General features: G+C 35.2%; 1 protein-coding gene and 1 non-coding gene across 2 annotated transcripts; both read left to right on the top strand.

The window, feature by feature from the left end:
* The first annotated feature begins 4,567 nt into the window (after window positions 1–4,567).
* Window positions 4,568–4,675, top strand: LOC121253783. The gene has a single exon (XR_005938501.1). It is a non-coding gene; the product is annotated as a small nucleolar RNA R71 (small nucleolar RNA).
* A 7,675-nt stretch (window positions 4,676–12,350) lies between these two features.
* Window positions 12,351–20,605, top strand: LOC121252034 (probable serine incorporator). Its single transcript, XM_041151488.1, has 13 exons — window positions 12,351–12,569; window positions 15,871–16,227; window positions 16,768–16,841; window positions 17,070–17,229; window positions 17,362–17,386; window positions 17,551–17,640; window positions 18,021–18,192; window positions 18,280–18,353; window positions 18,665–18,734; window positions 19,341–19,412; window positions 19,488–19,621; window positions 19,755–19,828; window positions 20,027–20,605. The coding sequence occupies exons 2-13, from the start codon at window positions 16,035–16,037 to the stop codon at window positions 20,080–20,082; spliced, it is 1,194 nt and encodes a 397-aa protein (XP_041007422.1). The 5' UTR covers window positions 12,351–12,569; window positions 15,871–16,034; the 3' UTR covers window positions 20,083–20,605.
* The last annotated feature ends 1,768 nt before the right edge of the window (window positions 20,606–22,373 follow it).

Below are 22,373 nucleotides of genomic sequence, written 5' to 3' on the forward strand. Positions count from 1 at the left end.
AACCAAATGCCAAAAAAATGAGCAAGCTAAAAATATTAACAAACCTCAAATGGCCAACTATTACATTGCACTCACTAAACTAACTTATAACACTAGAAACTACAAATTCAGACTAAGATGTAACATAAACCACTACTATTTCACTAAATAACAACAAAGGAGAACTACAAAACTCCAATACACCTGGGCTAGCATGCGTGAGCGCCTTAGGATAGCTTTTATCTCAAGAAGCACTAACTCTCTCTTCTCTATCTCATCTGCTCTCTTACGGAGCTCAATCTCCCTCTTTTCGACATCGTTGAGTCTCTTCTCGAGCTCTTTCTCCTTCCTTAACAGTTAATTTTTCTTTCTTGTAGACTCGGCTCTATGTATTGATTACTATATGCCCACTTGAAATACTTGCAGCATGGTAATCCTTGATATTTTGCACACACATATAAAAAATGTTAGATGTACGTAGTATTAATCAATATATTAAACATGTTACATTACATGTCCTGTAGTTACTCACGGTGTTGTACTTTGGACACCCAAAGAAGGGTTGTCCTAGATTTTTTTTAGTATTTGAGTATCTCAATGTAGCTTCAACCTCACAGAAGCACAATAGTTGACCCAAAGTGCGTTTGGCAAAGGATGAAGAAGACAGTGATGATGACAACATTCTAACATGAACCAAAATCACAATGGAAAGGCATACATATCAAAAGACACACATAGCAATGGTATTTCCACATGAATCTATTCTACAATAAAGATATACAAATTGTAGGCAACTCAAAGGACTCTAAGAGTTGGAAGGAGCTTGGCTATCCATCCAGTGGTTTATACAATAAGCCCCTCCCTTTACAAGGTAATCTCTCTCAAAAGAAAACCAGGTACAAATTTCACCACTATTAAGATTAAAATCAAATTATAATGAAAGAAAGTTAAACAGACCAAGTTTCTTTTCCATGCTATCTTCAATACCAAATAGATTTGGAATTAAAGACACTAGATCATGGTAAAAAACATAAAATGGAATCATTTAAGAGTAGCAAATCTGAGAGGGGCACAAGCTTGTTAGCACAGGCTTGTAGACCGTGGATCTCTAAGCGTGAAAATACTTTTGAAATTTGTGAATGAAAGATAATGACCCCTTGCCTAAAATAGCACACAAAATAAGTAGTTCAATAGCAAGAATTTTACAAAGTCATCTATTTTTCTTTTTTTATTATAGGTAAAAGGACATGTTTTTCCTTACAAGTTAAAAAAGTAGTGAGAAAAAAAGCAAAGAACGTTCACATAGCATATTGTATTGTAGTTATGTGCATCATAAGAAATTTAAAATAAAAGCTAACATGATGATGAACCTCACCTGAAAATTACTTGAACATCTACCTCGTGTAAAGTCTGAGATAAAACACGTTGAAGAAATCCAACTTCTTGGGAGTGAGAAGAAGAGCTACTCAGGTCTAGTCAATTCACTAAAATTAGATAAAGCTAAATATAGTCTATAATATCATGAACACGCACCCCCCCCCCCCCAAAAAAAAAAAGACTCTAAGAATATATATAGAAGCCAACCAACTTAAATCAACCTTAGATAATTTGTACTTTGTTTCACGGGAGAAATCTAGTAGCTGAGAAAGCAAACACACCTAAAAAAAAGTCACCCAAATCAATATTTTGTGTTCATTACTTCCTGATCAACAAATCAGTTTTGGCCAAGGTCCAAGATCCAATATATAATAAAAGTAGCCTTTAGGTCCAAAGTTAAATATGGGCTCGCAAATTTCAATTCATGTGCCTAAGATCCCACACATATGTAATAAGCTTTCACGGTATTCTAAATAATGGCCACCAAGTTGATTCCTGGGGGCTGGGTGCAAAATTATGAATCAAAAGATCTTGTCCTATTGAGGCTAGACACGCCGACAATGGCTGATTATCCCTCCTCTTCAGTATCACGCACATATGCATAAGACAAGCTTCTAGAAATCTCTATTTCTTCGACAAAAACCCAAACAGACCAATACGTTTTGGCTCAAATTATGCTACCTCATATAAAAATGAGGTGGAGGGTCAGGTTGTAGGATCACTCAAAATATGGAACTTAACATTAAAAATGATAGAGTACGCTTAAAAATTTCCGCATTTGAGATAAATAATGACATTAGTTAATAATGTAGCCAAAAAAAAAGATCTTCAATAATGCTTCACTACAATCATTGCATATTATATTCAAAAGAACAATAATTCATATAAACCAATGAGAAGGGGCAAAAGAAAGACTTCCTAATTGTTGATGGGAGTTTTCAAGCTTGAAAACTCGAAATCAATTGGCCTGGAGGGCATGAACATCATCATAATTCACTGTTTGTCAAAGAAAACCTCCAACTACGTAAATGGCAAAATTAAACCTCCATTGAACTTACTCCAGCCAACCTCTCCCTGTAAGATCAATGTTTCAAGCAGTCCACCTCATTGCCAGGAACGTCCTAAGTACTTGTCTTCTTTATTATTCTCCAACTCCCACTTTCCTTTTGTGCTTCTTCTATTCCATTTCTTTCTTCAAAAATAGTGGGACAAAGAAAGAAAAAAAACTCAGTTCTGGGTGTCTCCCAGTTTTTTCTTTTCTTTTCTTTTTGTTGACATTTCGCGCAACCAAACAAAAATTAAAGAAGATAAAAGCAGTTTTTTATTTTCTAAGAAGAGGTATGAGGCCGACCAAAGCGAATTTCCATTGACAAGAAGAAGCAGTTGACGAAATGTAGACTGAGAAATGAAAAAGAAAAGACTTTACCAATGGAGACCCATGGAGAAGACCCACACAAAGAAGACCCGCACAAAAATACCCCCAAAAATGGAGACCCACAATCCCAGACGAACAGGACGACTCAGAAGCAATGTGGGTAGCAATTCTCAAGATCAGATGAGCAGGAAGACAACGACTAGGAAACGATTACAAATGAAGACGATGACTGGGAAACACAGAGAGGGAGGGAAATGGAGAGAGGTCTTCGTCTTTGAGGGAGAACACAGAGACGAAGGAAAATGTAATGGAAATGGAGAGAGGTCTTCGTCTTCAAGGGAGGGAAACACAGAGAGTCTCAACATAATGGAATTCGTCTACGAGGGAGAGAAAACGGAGATGGAGGAAAATGGAATGAGGGAGGGTACGAGATTTGGGGAAATGTAGAGAAGGGGTGAAACGGTGCGTTTTTATTTTTCCACGTCAAACTCGTTTGCCCTACGCTTGCACCAAGCGACTGGAGCAAGAGTTTTTCAATGGAATAAGGTATCAAATTTGCACTAGCTCATAAATCTAGCAACACTTGTCCAAACTCATGATTCCAAATATTACATGCAATGATTGGACAACCAGGATCCTTGTACTTAGGAGGAATTCGCTGCTCAATAAGAGCACTAACTTGCTCTGTCAAAAATGTTGTCTTCTTAACATGTTGCTTTATCTTAACTGTACACAAATCTTTGAGAACTTTTGTATAAGTAAGAACTTGTTTAATAACATGCAAAAGAGGGAGGTAATTTTTACCTGCTTGAGATTTTCCAGGATTTCATTGCTAGGATCGAATGTTCGCATATTCAATTTTAAAGCTTGAGGAAATGGCACCTTAATTTGGCTCTTTATTACCTTGGCTTCCTTGGGCAGCTCGGCACCAGTATTGCTTTGATCTTTTTCAACATCCTTTGACTTATCAATTGTTGGGATGTGCAAGGATTTATCACTACGTGTCATAATGACATTGGCATCCTTCAGATTTTTTTTGCACTATATGTTGACCTTGGGGTGTGGACTGAGTTTGAGAAGGGAATATGTCACACTCATTCACACTCAAGGAGCTCATCAACTTGGATGCACGGCTCTTTATCTCTTTGTTTTCTTCAATAACCTGAGTAATCAAAGATTCAGACTTTTAATTAGTTTTACTTTTTACCTCAATAAAAGTATGTAAAGTATCTTCTAAGGGGTTCCTAAAAGAAAAAGATGCATGATACGGTGCAGGGTAAGCTTTAGGTGGCTGTGCATTGCTGGTTTTCAAATTTCCAGCTAAAATTTGGGTGATTATGCCACCATAGATTGTAGGTATCAGAGAAAAGTGCAAAAGGCTTCTTGTACATACCTAAGGCATTAAATTGTTCCTCATACATTCCCTACATTTCAGCAAATGTGGGGCACTCTTGAGCTAGGTGATCTACCCCACCACACATAAAATACGGTCCAAAGAACTCTACATGAGTAGCCATGTGTGTTGGCTTTAAATCTTTAGTTTTTAACACCTCTAACTACCTAGTAAGCATCTCAACTTTAGCTTTTAGGCTATCATCTTCTCTAAGATGGTAAATTCCACCACAATTTAGATTTTCAGTAGGCTGTGTCCTATTTGTACTCTCAGTAGCACTAGGTATGGTCGAAGTGCGATCTTTTTCAGCAAACTCATTGATATATTCTATGGCCTCATCTGGATCTTTCTGCAAAAACTTACAATTACACATCATCTCTATGAATTGACGCTCTCTAGGTGTAAATCTCTCATAGAAATAACAAACTAAGAGCCAGTTCTCATACCCATGGTGAGGACACATACTCAACAAATCCTTAAACCTCTCTCAAGCCTGATACAAAGTCTCACTATAATTTTGTGCAAAGGAGGAGATTTACCTCTTCAAAGCATTGGTCTTATGTTGGGAAAAATATTTGTTAAAAAAGACCTGTGTCATCTCATTCCATGATCCTATTGATCGTGGTCTTAGTAAGTACAACCAGCTCTTTGCCCTGTCATTCAAAGAGAAAGGAAAGAACTTAAGTCTTACAACATCATATATAGCATTATGACTATGGAAAGTCGCAACTACTTCCTCAAACTCCATAATGTGCAGATAATGATTTCCATTCTTTAAACATGAAATGTGGGAAGTAGTTGTATTATCCTTGTTTTAAAATCAAGTTGACGAGTGTTGCCTAGAAACATGATGCATGATGGTGTGATTGTGTGTGTATGCTGGAGGTAATCCTAAAGAGTTCTAGAGGGTTGATCTTCGTGTTCACTCATTTCTTCGGGACTAGAAGGATTTTCAAATAAAGGATTTAAAAAATTTGATTCTGACTCTAGCACAGGCCAATAAGCAAATCTATCCAAGGCGTTTATATATCTGTGCATGCAAGATAACAAAATACTAAAAATAATATGAAAAGAAAGAAAAAAATAATAATAATGGAGCAAGCTAAAAGAGGGAACGAAGTTACCACCTTTACAAACTGCTAAAATAAATTATGCCTTGTATTGATTCTTGCACCGTACTCCTCAGCAACAGTACCAAAATTTGATTACACCCAAATTATTACATGGTGGTATAATATAGTTCAGGGTATCGATCCATAGGGAGTCGAAAGAAACATTACAAGATGCAAGTTTAAGGGAAAAGATTAAATGACAATATGACAAGAATATCAAAATCTACCTAAAGCATGCAATTAAAATGAGATTAGGGCACGAGTAAAAAGGCAAGTAAAACTTCGGGCTTCCATCTACAGGATCAAATACTCTGATATTTTCAATCCAAACTATATACACAATTAAGAATTATAGCATCAAATTCTCAATTGGAAGATATGACATTATATTCATCTATTTTCTCAAATTTAATTCTAGAATCTATTCCTCATTTACAAACCACAGTTTTCATATATAAAAATGAATATCAAATCTAAAGACGACACTATGTTCACAAACAATAGTATAGCAAAAGATCACATCAATGGCATGATAAACTTGCTTAAGTCACAATCATATATTCATAATCCTATAACTCAACAAACCATAGCAAGATTTAATATAATTGTCTCAAAATTATAATATCCAAAACAAATAGAGAATTCAATCATAGAATCTTAAACAATAAAGCTTAATCTGTGAATTAAAATAAAGTCAAAATATTTTCACCAATCGATTTATACACTAGGCTTTATCCAAGATTTAGTCCTTCATGGAAGAACTAAAAAATAAAAATGAGATTTTTTCTCATTTCTAGAATTTTCCCTCCTGCCTTCAAAATTGTCCCCATGATATGCTTATCTTGGGAATAAAAGAAACCCTAATGTTTTCCTGATTCCCGCATAAAAAAATGGTCTAACTTTTAGGACTTAGATTAGCAGCCACGTACGTGCTTCAGGAGTCAAAATTTAGACATCTTTATCATATATAAATTTGTAGCCCTTTAAGATAGCTTTCCAACGCATCATGAATCACATCAATCGGATATCTGAGTAGAAAGTTATGATCAAAACACTAAGGTATGCCCTGATTATCTCCTAGCGCGTTTTGGATTCTAACTTATTGCAGTTTCCTTTTGTGATTTGTTTCCTTTTTTCTTGATCCGAATTACTCTCAAACCCAACTTATTTGAAGATATCTTTTATTTGATATTTTGGAAAGTTATCCCAACCTTGAAGTCTTCTCATATTGAAGCATCTTTGTTTTGCTGAAAGTCCACACTTCTATCCACATTGAAAGTCAGCAAACGTTGAAAATGAAGAGTGCTTATTACTTAAAAGTCTTGCTCAATTCAAAAGTCAAGCTTCCTTAAAAACTCTTGGGAATTATTCCAATTCAAAAATACATTCGAATTTGACTGGGCTTTAGCTCTCTCTTTTATGGATTCTGAAATTAAACATAAAAATGTGCTTAGGAGTATCCCAAAGTAAATATAAACTACATTCAAGAATACAGATTAATTCATATGATTTCTATTCACATTTTAGCATTCTAGTCCAATAATTAGATATTTAAAGTGCACTTTCGTGCACTCATCAAGTGGCAACTTACATGTGAGGAACACGAGGAGTATACATGAACTGACTAAGAATGTTTACTACAAATACAATATCGGGGCGAGTGATAATCAGGTAGACGAGACATCCAACAAGCCGTCGATAGTTAAAAGGATCCGGAAGGAGGTTGTCGTCATGATTGGTCAGCTTTAAGTTTTGTTCCATGGGAAAATGGGCGATCTGGGCACCAAGTTGGCCACTGTCAAATAAGATATCAAAAGCATATTTTCGTTGATTGAGGAAGATCCCTTGCGTAGAACAAGCAACTTCAAGACCAAGAAATTATTTGAGAGGACCGAAATCTTTGATTTTGAAGTGCGTGGAGAGAACACCTTCAAAAATCTCATTTTGTGAGAGATCATTGCCAACAACCAGAATATCAACAACATAGATGAGAACAATAGTGATATTGGTGGAAGTGACCAAGGTGAATAAAGAATGATCTACTTGAGATTGAGAAAAACCTGCATCAAGAAGCACTGTGATTAGTTTAAAAAATCAGTTGCGGGATGCTTGTTTAAGGCCGTAGAGGGATTTGCGTAGGCGGCAAACATGAGTCTCCCCTTTGGGATAATAATCGGGAGGAGGGTTCATGTATACTTTCTCATCAAGGTCACTATGTAAGAAAGCATTGTTGATGTCAAGTTGATGGATGATCCATTGTTGTGTAGCAGTGATGGCCAACAAACACCGAATAGTGGTCATTTTGGCAATAGGGACAAATGTCTCATGATAGTTAAGACCTTCTACTTGAGTGTAGCCTTTGGCGACTAACAGGTCTTTGTATCTTTTGATAGAGCCGTCTACTTTAAACTTTGTTTTAAAGACCCATTTGTAACCAATGAGTTTCTTACCAGGAGAAAGAGGCTTAAGTGTCCAAGTGGAATTGTCTTCAAGAGCAGGGAGTTCAGTAGACATAGCCTCATGCCAATGAGAATGACGAAGAGCAGTAGAATAATAGGAAGGTTTAACAGAAGTAGTGAGGGCAATCAAAAAATTAAGGTGAGCAAGTGAAAAACGAGAATATGAAAGGAAAGCGGATAAAGGATGAGCAGTACCTAAGTGATGTGCAGCAGGTGAGGATGTCGTGGGCTCTATGTGTAAGGTCGGGCAAACATAATCTTGAAGATATGCTGGTCGAGTAGTTGTGCGGCGAGGGCAGAGAGAAGTGGGAGGAGGGGGATCGAGAGTGCTAATGGAAGGAGATGGTAGAATAGACTCGGGGACAGGGAGAGGAAGAATAGGAAGAAAGGTAGGTGGAAGATCAGGAATTTCCTGAGAGGAAAATTGATGTTCATGGAAGGTGACGTCACGAGAATAGAAGATGGTTTGAGTGTCGAGATTATAAAGTTTGTAAGCTTTATGAGTGCTAGGATATCCAAGAGACACATTTAGAGGCATGGGGAGAGAATTTATAACGAGAAGCACGGTGAATTTGAGCATAACAAAGACAACCAAACACATAGAGGTGATCATAGTTGGGAAAAGTGTTAAACAGAAGTTCAAAAGGAGATTTATTTTGGAGAATACAGCTAGGTGTGCGGTTGATGAGATATGCCACGGTGAGGATACATTCACCCCAAAAAACTAAAGGTAAATGAGTTTGAAAACGAAGGCTGCGAGCAACATTCAGGAGGTGCCGATGTTTTCGTTCTGCAATACCATTTTATTGCTGAGTTTCAACACAAGTACGTTCATGAATAATGCCATGATCATTGAGATAGGTTTGAAACTTATGAGAAAGAAATTCTTGACCATTATCATTTCTAATTATTTTAATCATGGTGTTGAACTGATTTTATATAAGTGCAAAAAAATACCTGAGATGAGTATAGGCCTCCGATTTATAACGCATAAGGTAGATCCAAGTAGTGCAGAAAAATCATCAACTATTGTAAAAAAATCATGTGCACCACAGAGGAAATAAGTATGATAACCACCCCATATATCACAGAAAATGCAATTGAAAGCAGAAGTACTTTTATTAGCATGAGAAGAAAAATGTAGTCTTGTGTGCTTCGAACGAGCACAAACATCACAATCAGAAAGAACACATGGATTATTGAAAAGACTAGGAATAATTTAGCAAGAATGATGACCTAGGCATTGGTGCCATAAGGTTTTACTCGTAGTAGTTTGCGCGGAGAGGGTCGTAATGGGTTTGGGCCGATACACATAAAGCCCATTGCAAAGCTCACCCACTCCAATAAGGCTCGTCAAGTGTGGGTCCTAAAAAAAAATGTAGAGGAAAAATAAACAATGCAAGAATTATTAATAGTAAAGACTAAGAGAAGATTTAAAGTAAAATGAGGGACATAGAAGACATTTTGCAAAATTAGGTTTGGGGCTAAAGTGCAAGTGCCAACACCTTCTATGCGAAGAGTGTGGCCAGTGGGTAAAGTCACATTTTGGTGAGGAAAGGATGTAGAGAAAGAGGTGAAAAGGGTTTGGTTGTGGCAAATGTGGTCCCTGGCACCACTGTCCACAACCCAGTCACGATGGCTGTCGAAAAAAGAAGAGGAGAAAGTGTTACCCATGAAGTTGGCTGAGGAAGTGGTCGGGTTGAGCAGGTCAAGCAATTTCTGGTAGAGATTCGGTGACAGACCAGGCACCAGTGATGAAAGAGAAGAGGTGCAGATGTTGTTCACAGTGGACGACAAACCAACGGGGGTTTGCCGAGCAGAGAGGGTCGCGACTTGGATTGTGGGTCACAACTAGAGGGATATCCGATGATCCGCTAGCAACGGTCACGCAGGTGGCCATGTTTGCCACATTCTGAGCAGCGGAGGCTGGGTTTCATGGGGTTGGACCCGTGTGAGGTAAACACGAGTGATTCCGTGAAGGATGGTCAGAGATGCAGAAGGCGATGCTGTTCATCCTGAAAAAGAATAGAAAAAAAAATTTATGATGGGGGGAAGGGGTTCCATGGCAAGGATCTGTGTTCTGAGTTGGGAGAATGAATCATTGAGGCCAAGCAAAAACTGGTAAAATCGTTCATCCTTTGTCTGTTGTTGTAATTCTTTGAGATCATTGCTTTGTTGTAAGTGGCTAAGTTCATCTCAGATTTGTTTGATCTGGTTGTAATATTCATGAACAGAGTGGGTGTTTTGGTGCAGGGAGGACAATTCATGTTTGAGATGATAGATACAGGCATTATTGCCATAACAAAAAGGGGACTGAAGATCAAGCTAGACTTCACAATGATTGGTGTGGAATTTAAGGGAATTGGCGATAGAGGGACTGATGGAGTTTAGAAGCTAGGTAATGACCATGTTCTTTGTTTGATTCCATTGGGTTTAGTCGATAGAGTGGAATTCGGGTGGTGAGAGAGTGCCATAAACAAAACTGAGTTTGTTCTTGGCGTTAAGAGCAAGGGTCATAGCTTTCTGCCATTTTGGAAAATTATCCCCTGTGAGGAGACCAGAAACAAGAATAAGACTAGGAGAATCAAAGGGATGGAGGAGATATGGGGAGGAAGAGGGGTGGTGAGGGTTGGAAGAGGAGGTCATGTAGGTAGTAGAGAAAGGATCGTGGTTAGGCTGATACCATGTTAAATTTCTAAAACATGAATCTTTTTCATTTCTAAAACTTATTTTTACAATGAAAGAATTCACAAATAAATAGATACATGAGCATAAGTTGTCTATGATAACAAATAAAATATGAAAAGAACGTACAATTCTTAGAATCATAGCTAATTCCTAAAAATATGATATTACTAATTTTGTTGTTGATTTGGTGCCAAGTATCCTGTCAATATATAATCCAATTCCAACAAACAGAGACAGATGAGAAAGTGCATGGTAGTCTGAAAGCTAAAATTCCTTTCCGAAACTGCCAATATATTTTGTTGCAAATCGTGAAGATTATCTTCCAACTGACTGACCAAAGGGATTGAGATTACTAATTGAATACAATCCACGAGTCCCAACAACCATAATATGCACAAGTTTATTTTTTTGTTGTTGTCTTGTTCTTTTCCTAATATTCTTGCTGTGTGGTTTATTAAAAACAAGAAATATATAAGTAAACACATTGAACAGTCGTACGTTATTTTGTTTATCAAAATAAGAAAACATAACAATAGTTTCTTATGTGAAATCATCATTTATCCTAAAAGTTTAAACTAATGCAAAAAGATAAATTTTATTATTTATTTTATATCATAATACTCTCCCTCATGTGTGGGTCAGACTTTCCTTCAAAGGGTAGTCCAAGACATAAAAAATTTAATTAAATGAGGTAGAGTGTAGTCAATGTTCGAATTCATGACTTCTACTCTAATACTATGTGAAATTCATCACTTGTCCCAAAAATTTAAACTAATAAAAATATATAAATTTTATTATTTAAGGAAGAGGTAAATTTTATTATTTATTTTATATTTTAACACTTTATAACCAGAACAACTAACTTGTAAATTTGTAGGGAATCCATGCACAAAGGATATTAATCTTAACAAAACTACTTCCAAAAAGTAAGAAAAAGATTGAACATATGGGGACCTCAAATGATTTGTTATTGCATTTCAATTCATTCTTTAGTCGGATGAAGGTCTTTCCTAAGTTGTAAGTTCTTCATGCTTATGAATTTAACAGAAAGAGAGATAGATATATAAAATATACCATAAAACATTAAGGCTTTGTTTGTTTTTAAGAAATATCTCATCTCATCTCACCTCATCATTACAATTTTTTTAAATTTCTACACAAAATAAAATAAACAATTCAATTTTTTCAAATCTCAAAACAAAAATAATATTGAAAAATATATTCTAATAATATTTTATTTAACTTTTTAACTTTAATCTCAACTCATCTCATCTCTGAAAACAAATAAGCCATTGCTACCTATATAAATCATGTAGAATCTATTTCATGTGTTTCTTAAAAACTTAAAATGATGTTTTTCTTTTACTAGTGTTAAAATTTAAAATATAAAATAAATAATAAAATCTACTTCTTTTTATTGGCTTAAACTTTTGAAATAAAAGCTGATTTCATATGATATCAGAACAAATATTCTGCATTCGAATTCTAATTTTATACTCTATATTATTTAATTAAATATTCTACATATTAGACTTATTTATTAAAGAAAAATCACATACGTAAAGTATTAAAATATAAAAAAAAATAGTCTTGATACTCTATCACCTAAATTGTGCCGATGAAACTGCCTCATTGGCGTGGCCTTGTCACGTGATGGCCCCGTCATTGAATTTTTAAAAGAAATAAAAACACAGAACTGATGATTGTCCAATCCGGTGGAACGACATCGTCGATACACTTCAGGCTGCAGAGTAACTTTTTCCAAATAAATAATAAAATCTTTATTATTAAACTAACAACATTAGACTAACCGAAAAAAAATCCAGAGATTTGGGAATTAAGCAGTTAAAAGGTGTAATTAATTTTGTTTGAAAGGAATTATTAATTAATTATTGTTTAAAAGAACAAACCTTGAAAGGTACGGTCCGAAGCGAAACTAAGATGCTTAGGGTGGGAAAAAAGAAGCAACCAAACAAAGCAAAGCAAACCTCCAAAAAGCAATCTCCCTCTCTCTGACTCTGGGGAGACCAGTTCTAAAGCGCCTCAAAGAATCATAAATTGTGAGAGAACTCTGAAACTCTTTCACAATTTTGTTCTTGCACAGAGATGATCGAATTAGAGAAGCTTCTCCAAGAAGTTCCCTGTCTTCCCGTCTTCCATCTCGGTCTTCGCCTACTCTTTCACAGGTACGTCGCCGTCTTCGTTTTCTTCTTCTTCGAAGTTTTTGCATTTCTTTGAATGCTTTGCCCACAATCATCTTTTGATCTCCGAAACTTGTAAGCTATGTTGGTGATAATCCATGGATTGGAATTCCTATACCATAGCATAATTCTGTCCATCAGAAAAAGTAATGGTTATAAATCAGACCTGAAGATGATTTATTTTCTCTCTTTGTGATTGAAAACATCGGTTTGTTTCGTCTTTTTGGTTAACTCACCATGAACTTTTTAAGATGCTTTTTTCTCCACAATGCTTCGTTTGGTTGCAGCGAAACTAAAGGAAAAGAATGCAAATTTCGATTAAGTTCGTTTTTGATTCACAAATTGGGGGATACAAATAATTTAACAGTTTCTGAGGAGAAATATCTGAGTAATTTGTATTTTTGACTACTTTTTTTAGTAATTTAAGAGATCACGAAGAATCAGTTTGCTTTCTTTAGAGGTCTCTTCCCTCTACTCCACACAGGTGACGACGGGCAAAGTATAATCCCACACTTAACAAGTGTGTAATGCCTAGATGACCATGGCTACCCGTGAAAAGTGAAATAGATCCCTGGGTCGTTGAGGGTACAGTCGTCCTTTAAAAAACTCTCGCAGTTTCGTCGGGCAAGAAATTCCGGTAGAGACTAGAGAGAGCATAAGTGTTAGGTTTATAGAAACATTTTATACAAAAAATGTACACACTAACGTAGTTGTTAGAATACACTAAATTTATTTTACAATAAAAAGAACGTAATAATATGATGACTTACGTTAAGGCCCCGTTTGAAAGTCCAACTGACCGTTTGAAAGTCCAACTGAACTGATATCAATTCAATTCGATTTAATTTTAAACTGAATCTAACATTTAAATATTTAAATTTCAGATCATTAAACTCATCTCAACTTAAAATCTCTTCACACTTGAGATCTACAACTTTTTTAACTCAAAATCTCTTTATACGCAGAATTTATAATTTTTTCAACTCAACATCTCTTTACGAGTGGGACTTATAATATTTTTTAACTTCTCAAAAATACATCTAAATTTATTTTATATAGACCTTACAAAATTTACTATACTATCTATTCATAAAGAATTTAATTTATCTCAATTCAGTTCAATAGGATTAAATCACTTTAATTTGTGAAGTTTTTTGTGTAATATTTTTGTCTATTCAAATAATTTCTTTTTAATTGAATCTAACTTTAATTGTTATAGACCCTTCCTTGACACTCCAATAAAAGTCAGCCACCTCATCTTTTTAATAAATATCTTTTTAATTGGCATTGATTGTCCGATAATAAAGTTTTGACTAATTCTATTAAGGGTGGAGATATTATGCCGCCCATTCTGGACGTGCCGTTTAGTAATTTTTTTTTTATATTTTTTTAATATATTTAAATATTTTTAAAAAATAAAAAAATACATTAATATATGTAAAATCATTTCCTTAACTATTAAGTAAAAATAAAAAATTTGACCAGCAGTCATAGTGAGGCAGCATAGTAGATTTTCTCTTCTAATAATGTACAGGTCATTGGCAAGGAAATTCTCGTATAAATTGTTTAGACAGAATTAGACTTGGAGGGAACATATTGTTAAAAATATAATACAAATAATAAAATTTAACTTTTTCTATTAATTTAATATTTTAGAATAAATGATGATTTTATATGATATCAAAACAGAAGTTTTGTGTTTGAAATCCAACTTTATACTCTACACTTTATCTTATTTAATTAAATATTTTATATATTAGACTCATTTATTAAGAGAATTTCAACCACACGTGATAACGAATATTAAGAATATAATATAAATAATAAAACCTAATCATTCTCCAGAGTTTTTACCACTTGATTCAATTCATAAGGATTAAAGTTTAAAATAATTAAATTTAAATTAAAGATAAAAACCGGTGGTTGTTTGGCCGTCGTTGGTGGAGACTAGCAACCAAGCGGCACCTAATTTAGACAAATCCAAGGTGATGTGGTAAAAATTGGTCGGATTCATCCAAATCTGACTGTACTGGCTGGATCCGGGAGAATTCGATGAGACTCGAACGGATCTAGCTGTCTTGATCAAATCTCGCTGGATTTGGCCATATAGGCGTCATCGGTTGAATTTTGGCACTGACATTGATAGTGCTTATGATTATTCTGATCGTCTCGCTAGATGGTGGCTGCCTTTTCTTTCAAGATAATGGGAGTAAGTAATCGGAGGCGCTAACAAAATTAACTAGGATTAATAATTTTTAGGTTCAAAGTTTCTATTTTAGAATTTTAATAATAAACTTGTGTACTGTAGCTTATTTTAAAAATGATAAAATTTTTTGTTTTGTTTTTTCTGGAAACAACGGAGTGGGAGTTTCGGATCCAGATTTTCGATAAAATTATTAGTTTTTTTATTTTTATTTTGGAACCGTGAATAGAGAATTAAAACTAAGCTAAAGTCACTGTTTCATTATAATTCCTAATGATCATCTCACGCATGCCTGGTAAAATGTCAGAAGTTACCTGGCAGTATTTCATAATTTCAGATAGACCATAATTAAAATTGATTATAATAACGAGATAATAGTGTAAATTTTAATGTTATTCAGATTTGATAGTCCGTCTAACGAAAAAAAAAAAAAAAAAATCCCTGGGATTCGTTGATTTTTTGAGCCATTGAGTTTGTTCGTGTGTTAAGCGTGCAAAAACAACTGAGAGTCTTATGGCGGCTAGTTATTAATTAATTATATCCTTATTTGATATATTTTTAGATTGGATATGATTTATGTAAAAAAAACTATTGAATACTTAGAAGCATTTTCGTTCTTTTTTCAATAAAGAAAAATTAAAAATTAAAATGGAGATATAAGAGCAGGGGCGAAACACCTATATAAAATTATTATTAAAGTAGTTGCATGGAAGAAGAGATGATGAATTCAATATATAGATTTTGATATATAATTATTGAGAAAAATTATATATATAAGTTAGTGTGATAATATCTTTAGACATAATTTGATTTAAAAAATAAATTTTATAATTTAAATTTTATTATGATATAAATTATGTGTTCTAGTAAAATAATCAAATTCAATTGAATTTTTTAAAATGATAAATATTTGATGGGACGAAATAATTCTCAATTGAAAACCAAAGCAAAGGAGCAGAGCTACGTAGCTTGTAGGCTTTGTTGCGTGACCAGAGCTCAAGAGAATAAAAACATGCGCATTGCCTGTATACCCCCTTACAGTGGTGATTACTGATTCGATTTTTTTGTTGTTTTGTCGCGCAGGTAAACAGTAAGCAAATGTTCTTTGAGTGTGGGATTCATGGCGCACTCTAGTCTGCACTGAAGAGAGAGAAAGTAGCTGCATGAATGAAGAAATCACCATTTGGGATTTCCTTAGCCCCATTTAGGCTCTCTGTCACAAGCGTTGCCGGGTTGAGAAGGTAAAAATGGAGAATGGTGAAGGCAGCAGCAGCAATGAGAGGCACGACGTGTGCAAGGACGACTCGTGCTCTCGCCAGTTCAGCAATGGCTCCAATCCTTGGATGGCTAGATATGTGTACGGCTTGATTTTTCTAGTTGCAACTCTTCTAGCATGGGCTGCTCGAGATTATGGCAGCAACGCCTTGAAGGAAGTGAAGAGTAAGATTCCTCGAGAAACTTGCCTGTCACATTTGTTTAATTTCAAATGACAATGACCAGTGATTGTTTTTCAGCTTTTGTTACCGTTCAAAAGAAAATTCTCAGCTTTTGTGGTACATATGTTCATATTCATTTGTTTGATCAGTGGTTCCGAGGAATTTCGGTCTTGATCTTATTGTTCAGTAGTGTCGCTCTGTACATAATAGATATAAAAACCCTTCTCAAGGCTGCAAACTGGCCATCCTCGTTGGCAATGAATGCAATGGGATTGCACTTACGTAACATCCACAGAGTATGTACATTTTAAAATGGATGCTTGATATTTGTGGTGTGTTTTTACACAGAATGGCGGTGGAGGTATAAAAGGAAGGCTTTTTATGCCTATGCCCTTGCCTCCAACTTAAAAGTCCTTGTAAAAAAAAATGATTTCCACTTGGTTGGTCATGAAGTCCTTAAGTTGAACAACAGATGCCATTTTGATAGTTTTCTATGCTGGCCAGACCAGCAGTGCATGATACTAATGCACATTTGTGGGTACAGGATTAAGTGGATGCGAAGATTCAAGAGACTGTTTGGGTGCTGAAGCAGTTCTGCGAGTGAGCTTGGGGTGCTTCGTATCCTTTTAGTAATGAGCATGGAATTCACTTTAGTTCTGAAGACTAGCTTGTCTTGAGATTTTTTATTCGATGAAAGCAGCTTTTTTTAATCTCTGATGACATCGGTGTGAATCAATTTCCACAGTCTGAATTTTACGAATTTTGTGTACCAAAATTGATACGAGCATCTGTGTCATCTTCATTGTTTTTCACCTATAAATCAAGTGAACCTTAATGCCTCATCAGACATTTTTTATCACAATGTTTTTTTCAACAGTTGGCACCTCAAAGTTGGATGAGCCCAGAGATTCTTGGCATTCTGGATGGTGGTCTGCAAAGATAGTTATGTGGATTGCCTTTACTACCATCCCTTTTTTGCTTCCCTCTGGCATTATTAAGCTCTATGGTTAGTGGAATCCCATTTCTGAGCGAGCCTGATAGTTTTTTCTCAAAGTTATTTTTATAAAGATATCAAGTTTCTTGCACTTTCAAATTAGCCAATGACATGCCTTTGACACTATATCTTCTCCTTTGGCAGGGGAGATTGCACATTTTGGTGCCGGGTATCTATGCTTCCTATTATGTTATCCTATCTTCAAATCATGTATATAGAATTTGTTGCATTGGGAATTGAAGATTTAAGTATTCCATCTCATTGCATCACATTCTTTTGGATATTATTTATGGAAGATTTAAGTATTTAATCATTCAGTACATTCCTTTTCAGGGTTTTTCTTCTAATTCAGCTGATAAGCATTATCAGCTTCATTATGTGGCTGAATGATCATTGTCGGCCAGAAAAAAGTGCAGAAAGATGGTAAGGCTCTTATATTTGTAATAATCTAATACCATAGTATTTTCTGTACTCATTATTGGCTTGCTCTGTTTTCTCCATTAGTTGATTATTTAGTCATCAAATGTCGCTCGGTGGGGCAAGTGGTGAGACAAGAAATATGCTTTTGTTTTACCTTCACAAAAATACAAATGGATAATCAAGTCCTTGATACATCTATGACTATAGGTAACTAAGAGAGTTTTAGGTCTCTTATTTAAAAATTGTTTGCTGCCAATTTCAACAGTCACATGCTATATGATACCTGTTTAAAAAATTAGAATATACACTCTGGCTTTTCAGATTTTATAACAACTGATATTAGCTAGTAAGCTACTGTGTTCCTCATACTGTTATCACTGCAGTCAAATCTATTTGATGTTACTTGCAACGACTGCATATGTTGTGTGCTTGGGGGGGATCATTTTGATGTATATTTGGTATGCACCGGAGCCATCTTGCGTCCTTAATATTTTCTTCATTACTTCAACATTGGTGCTCCTCCAACTCATGACCAGTGTCTCTCTTCACCCAAAAGTAGGTTCTGATCACTGTACCATGCCTTTCAGTTCATTCATATTTTAACCTAATTTGATGTAGATTGCTAATATTTACCTGAAACAGGTGAATGCTGGCATATTGACACCAGGCCTCATGGGGCTTTATGTGGTCTTTATCTGTTGGTGTGCAATTAGGAGGCATGGTCTCTATTCTTTTTTTGGCTTTTCTTAAATAAATGTGATTTTTTTATGCTATTACACTGCCCCCTTTAAGTTCTTAACCATCCAATAAAACATGGTAATTTAACTTAAATCTTTTAAATTGTCATTGATGCCTGCTCCAGAATCTAAATTCATGCAACAGCGTGTCTAAACAAAGCCATTTTAACTCAAGTAAACAGAATTTTTGACGGGTTCATTTATGATTTCTGGTGATTTATTGCTTTTAGAAAATCTCTGCCACCTTGACATCTCTCCTTTATCAAACTTGACACTTTACATGTTTGCAGTGAACCAGCAGAGGGAAAGTGCATCAGGAATGCAGGAGCTACAGACAAAACAGACTGGCTTACCATCATAGTAACATTTGGATTCTTCATAAATTTTATTAAATAGCTTTTATGATATTCAGCTCATGATAAATCTTGTTCGCGATAGGTGCCTTGAACCCCTTGATGGTTGATAAAATTACTTCCTAGCTTTTCTCAAGGGGAATACTGATCTTAGTAAATCTTCATTGTTTATTCTGAAAATCATTGCATCTTCAAACCACTTTTCTTGGCTGTCAAGCTTTTGCTCAGCACAGCAAAACAGAATTAAGTTACTACAAAAATACACTCCTTTTTCTGGAATGTGATTATGACATAGACTTTGAAAAGCACACTTGTATCACTTTCACTCTAGTTTATGCTTTAATTTTTGGTAAGTAATAGAACCAATAGTTTAGGTGAAGCCTAGATATACAAAATGAATTAAATTTATATCTGTAGTTTTATATATTTTCAATCAAAACACCATATAGAAAACATCTCATTTTGTAATATGCAATACGTTTTAGTAAACCATCGTATTTGACTTATAGTTTTATCCTACTCTGGCAAGCTTTATAGTTTTTACAGTTCTCATTGCCACAATTTCAAAGCTCCCTTTTATCCCAGTGTGAAAATGACTGTCATCTGTTGACAGAGCTTTGTTGTTGCTGTGCTTGCGATTGTTATTGCAACGTTTTCAACAGGCATAGATTCCAAATGCTTTCAGGTTTGCTCCATATTTCCAATCAACTCTCATTGATTACCGATATTTCCACCAAGATGTATCTGACTACAGCTGCAGTTCAGGAAGGATAGGACACACGGCCAAGATGATGTTCCGTATGGTTATGGCTTCTTCCACTTTGTGTTTGCCACAGGAGCGATGTACTTTGCAATGCTATTGATTGGTTGGAATACTCATCTTTCCATGAAAAAGTAAGTTCTCTTATTATTTTTAGTCCATTAAACTGTTGTTCCAGCAGACATACTCTATTTCCAATAATAACAATCGAGTGGGATAAAACCAACTTTAGATTTCCCTAAGCCTTTTCCAATCTCGCTTCCACAGGTGGACGATTGATGTGGGGTGGACCAGCACATGGGTCAGAATAGTGAATGAGTTGCTGGCAGTTTGTGTCTACCGTAAGTTCTTAAACTGAAGCTATCTGAGGATGATCATGTTATCAATATCAAAAATTGGATTAAATATCATCATTTTGAATCACAAGGGTCTGATTTATTTTAGTTTTAACAGCAAAGATTGAATATTCTTACCGAGTTTTTCATCACATACCGATAATTGAAGTTGCGCGCTTACAAAAGATTGAAAATGTCTTGCAGTATGGATGCTGGTGGCTCCACTCGTATGGAGGTGCAGGCAGACAGAATCCACATGAGACGTTCAAAAAATGTCCGTCTTTTTTTTTTTTTTTTTTTGACATTATCCCTCATTGATTGTGCATATATGGAGATTCCTTTGTCCTTTGTCCCCTTGCACATATAGGAAAAGGAATTGCAATATACTCAGGCTGAAGCCAGTGCAGCCAAGCATACACATATGAAGGTACGGACTGTATTATTCTAGTTGCATACGAAGGATATTCAAACCTTCGGCTCCATGCGAAGGGTAAGCAAAGAAAACACAGATTATTCATACCGCTTAGAGAAATTAGATCCATCTTTGTTATTTGTAAATGCAGTACTGGCAGAGATTTTTCTAGACAAGTATATTGACCGAGATTAATGCCTATCTATTAGAACCATAGAGGTCCCAGTTCGTAATGTATCTCTCTTTTTTTTTTTTTTTTTTCTTCCTCCAAGCAAGCATATTCATAGATAAACTAACTGGTTATATGATACAAGATTTAATGGGGTAGGAGTCCTTAACAATCATCCTAAAACAAACAAATGCAACACCAGAATTTAAAAAAAAAAAAAAAAAAAAAAAAGGGGGGGGGGGGGGGGATCTAGAGCCAAAAATTGGCTCTCACCCATTTCCCACTAAGGGGAAGCCGCTTGAAACGGTTTTTGTATAATCTGGTAAACAGACTATTAGAAGACTGCGACTAAAAGTCATAGTGAAACAATGTGCTACAACTTGTTTGTTTGGACTAGCTATAGGAGTCTTCTATAACCACTTTGTCTTTATTCTCGGTTAGGGAAAGTAGGAACATAGGAATGAAGCAATCAGAGGATGCGTTGATACTCAGGCATAGGACTTTCTCTACCTGTGGTGGTGCGTGTGGTTCACATATCACTCTAGGAAATAAGGTGGTGGTCGGATTTGAGAGATTCAAAGCCATTGATCCCAGTGGTGTTGCGCATGTATGACGGCAGTAGGCTCTCTCTGGCGCGTGAAACTCACATATGGAATGAGCCGTGCTTTTGAGCAGTTTTTTTCAACTGTCTGACAGATCGACGACTAGAGAGTCTTCTGACAAGGCGTGTGGTGGTTGTAGGTGGCCGATAGGCAGTAGATCGGCACATCTTAGTGCTATGGACGAAATACTACAAAAAAGGGGGAAAATAAAAACTCTATAGACAGCTTCGTATTGGTCGAACAAATGGAGGGAGAGAGGAACCGAAGCTCCCCCCCCCCCCCCCCTCCTTCTGGGGCGGAGGAAATGGAATGGTAGAGAGAAAAGGACCTCTAGAGAGAGATCGGAGCTTTCTATAATGTATCTCCTTTTACTTCGATGCACAGGTGCACAACTAATTTATAGGAAGGACAAAGTTTTTTTTCCCCTTCTATGTAACCCACAAGTCGAAGGGGGTAGACTCTAAGGGCTCGCTTTAGGAGTGTCAATTTGTGTTTGTCAGTCGTGTTCGTGTCGTGTTAAGTATTGGCATCTTACTATATGGGTAAATTCGAACATGACCCGTTAAACAGGTCAAACTTTCAAATCCTAATACAATCCATTTAAATAACGAGCCGTGTTATTCTTTTTAACTCGTTTCATGTTAAACTAACTCGTAGATTAATATAATTTTACATAAGAGTTAAAATTTATATTTATTAGTAGACACAATATCTTTAAAAAATAAGACTATTTGTTAACAAAAACATATTAATATTTTCAAATTTTAATCTATAATAAAACTAATATTACAAATCCAACAATAATAAATGAGTACTGATATAGTTACAAAGAGATTATTAATCGCATAAACTAACCTAGTTTTATGTAGTACATTAGATCTACTTTAAAATAAAAATAACTTTACAATTGACGAATCACATCATGTCACATCAGTTTATGAAATTATTTTTGTTTAATACATTTGTGGCTAGAGTATTTTTCATAATAAATATGAACATAGATCCATAATTATAATCTCAACAATTAAAAAAATAAACATATTGAAAAGTACCAATATTACAAATATGATAATTATAAAATTTAATTTGAAATAAACTTTAAATAGTTTATTCCGGATTAATTTTGGGTTAAGTGGGTTGAATCATTATTGACCCGTTTATCGTGTCTAATGAGTCAATCCGTTTTGACTCAAACTCATTTATATTAAATTCAAATCTGTTGATCTCATATTGTATTCGTGTTAAGTTCACAAATAATGTCACATATTACCATTCTCACTCACTCTAATTTAGAAAAGGCTTTATTATTACCACAATTTTTTCGGTGCAATCATAAAATAAAAATCTCACAATTGATCCCAAAATTTT

The sequence above is a fragment of the Juglans microcarpa x Juglans regia genome, chromosome 2S (assembly GCF_004785595.1).
Source record: "Juglans microcarpa x Juglans regia isolate MS1-56 chromosome 2S, Jm3101_v1.0, whole genome shotgun sequence".
Lineage (NCBI taxonomy): Eukaryota > Viridiplantae > Streptophyta > Magnoliopsida > Fagales > Juglandaceae > Juglans > Juglans microcarpa x Juglans regia.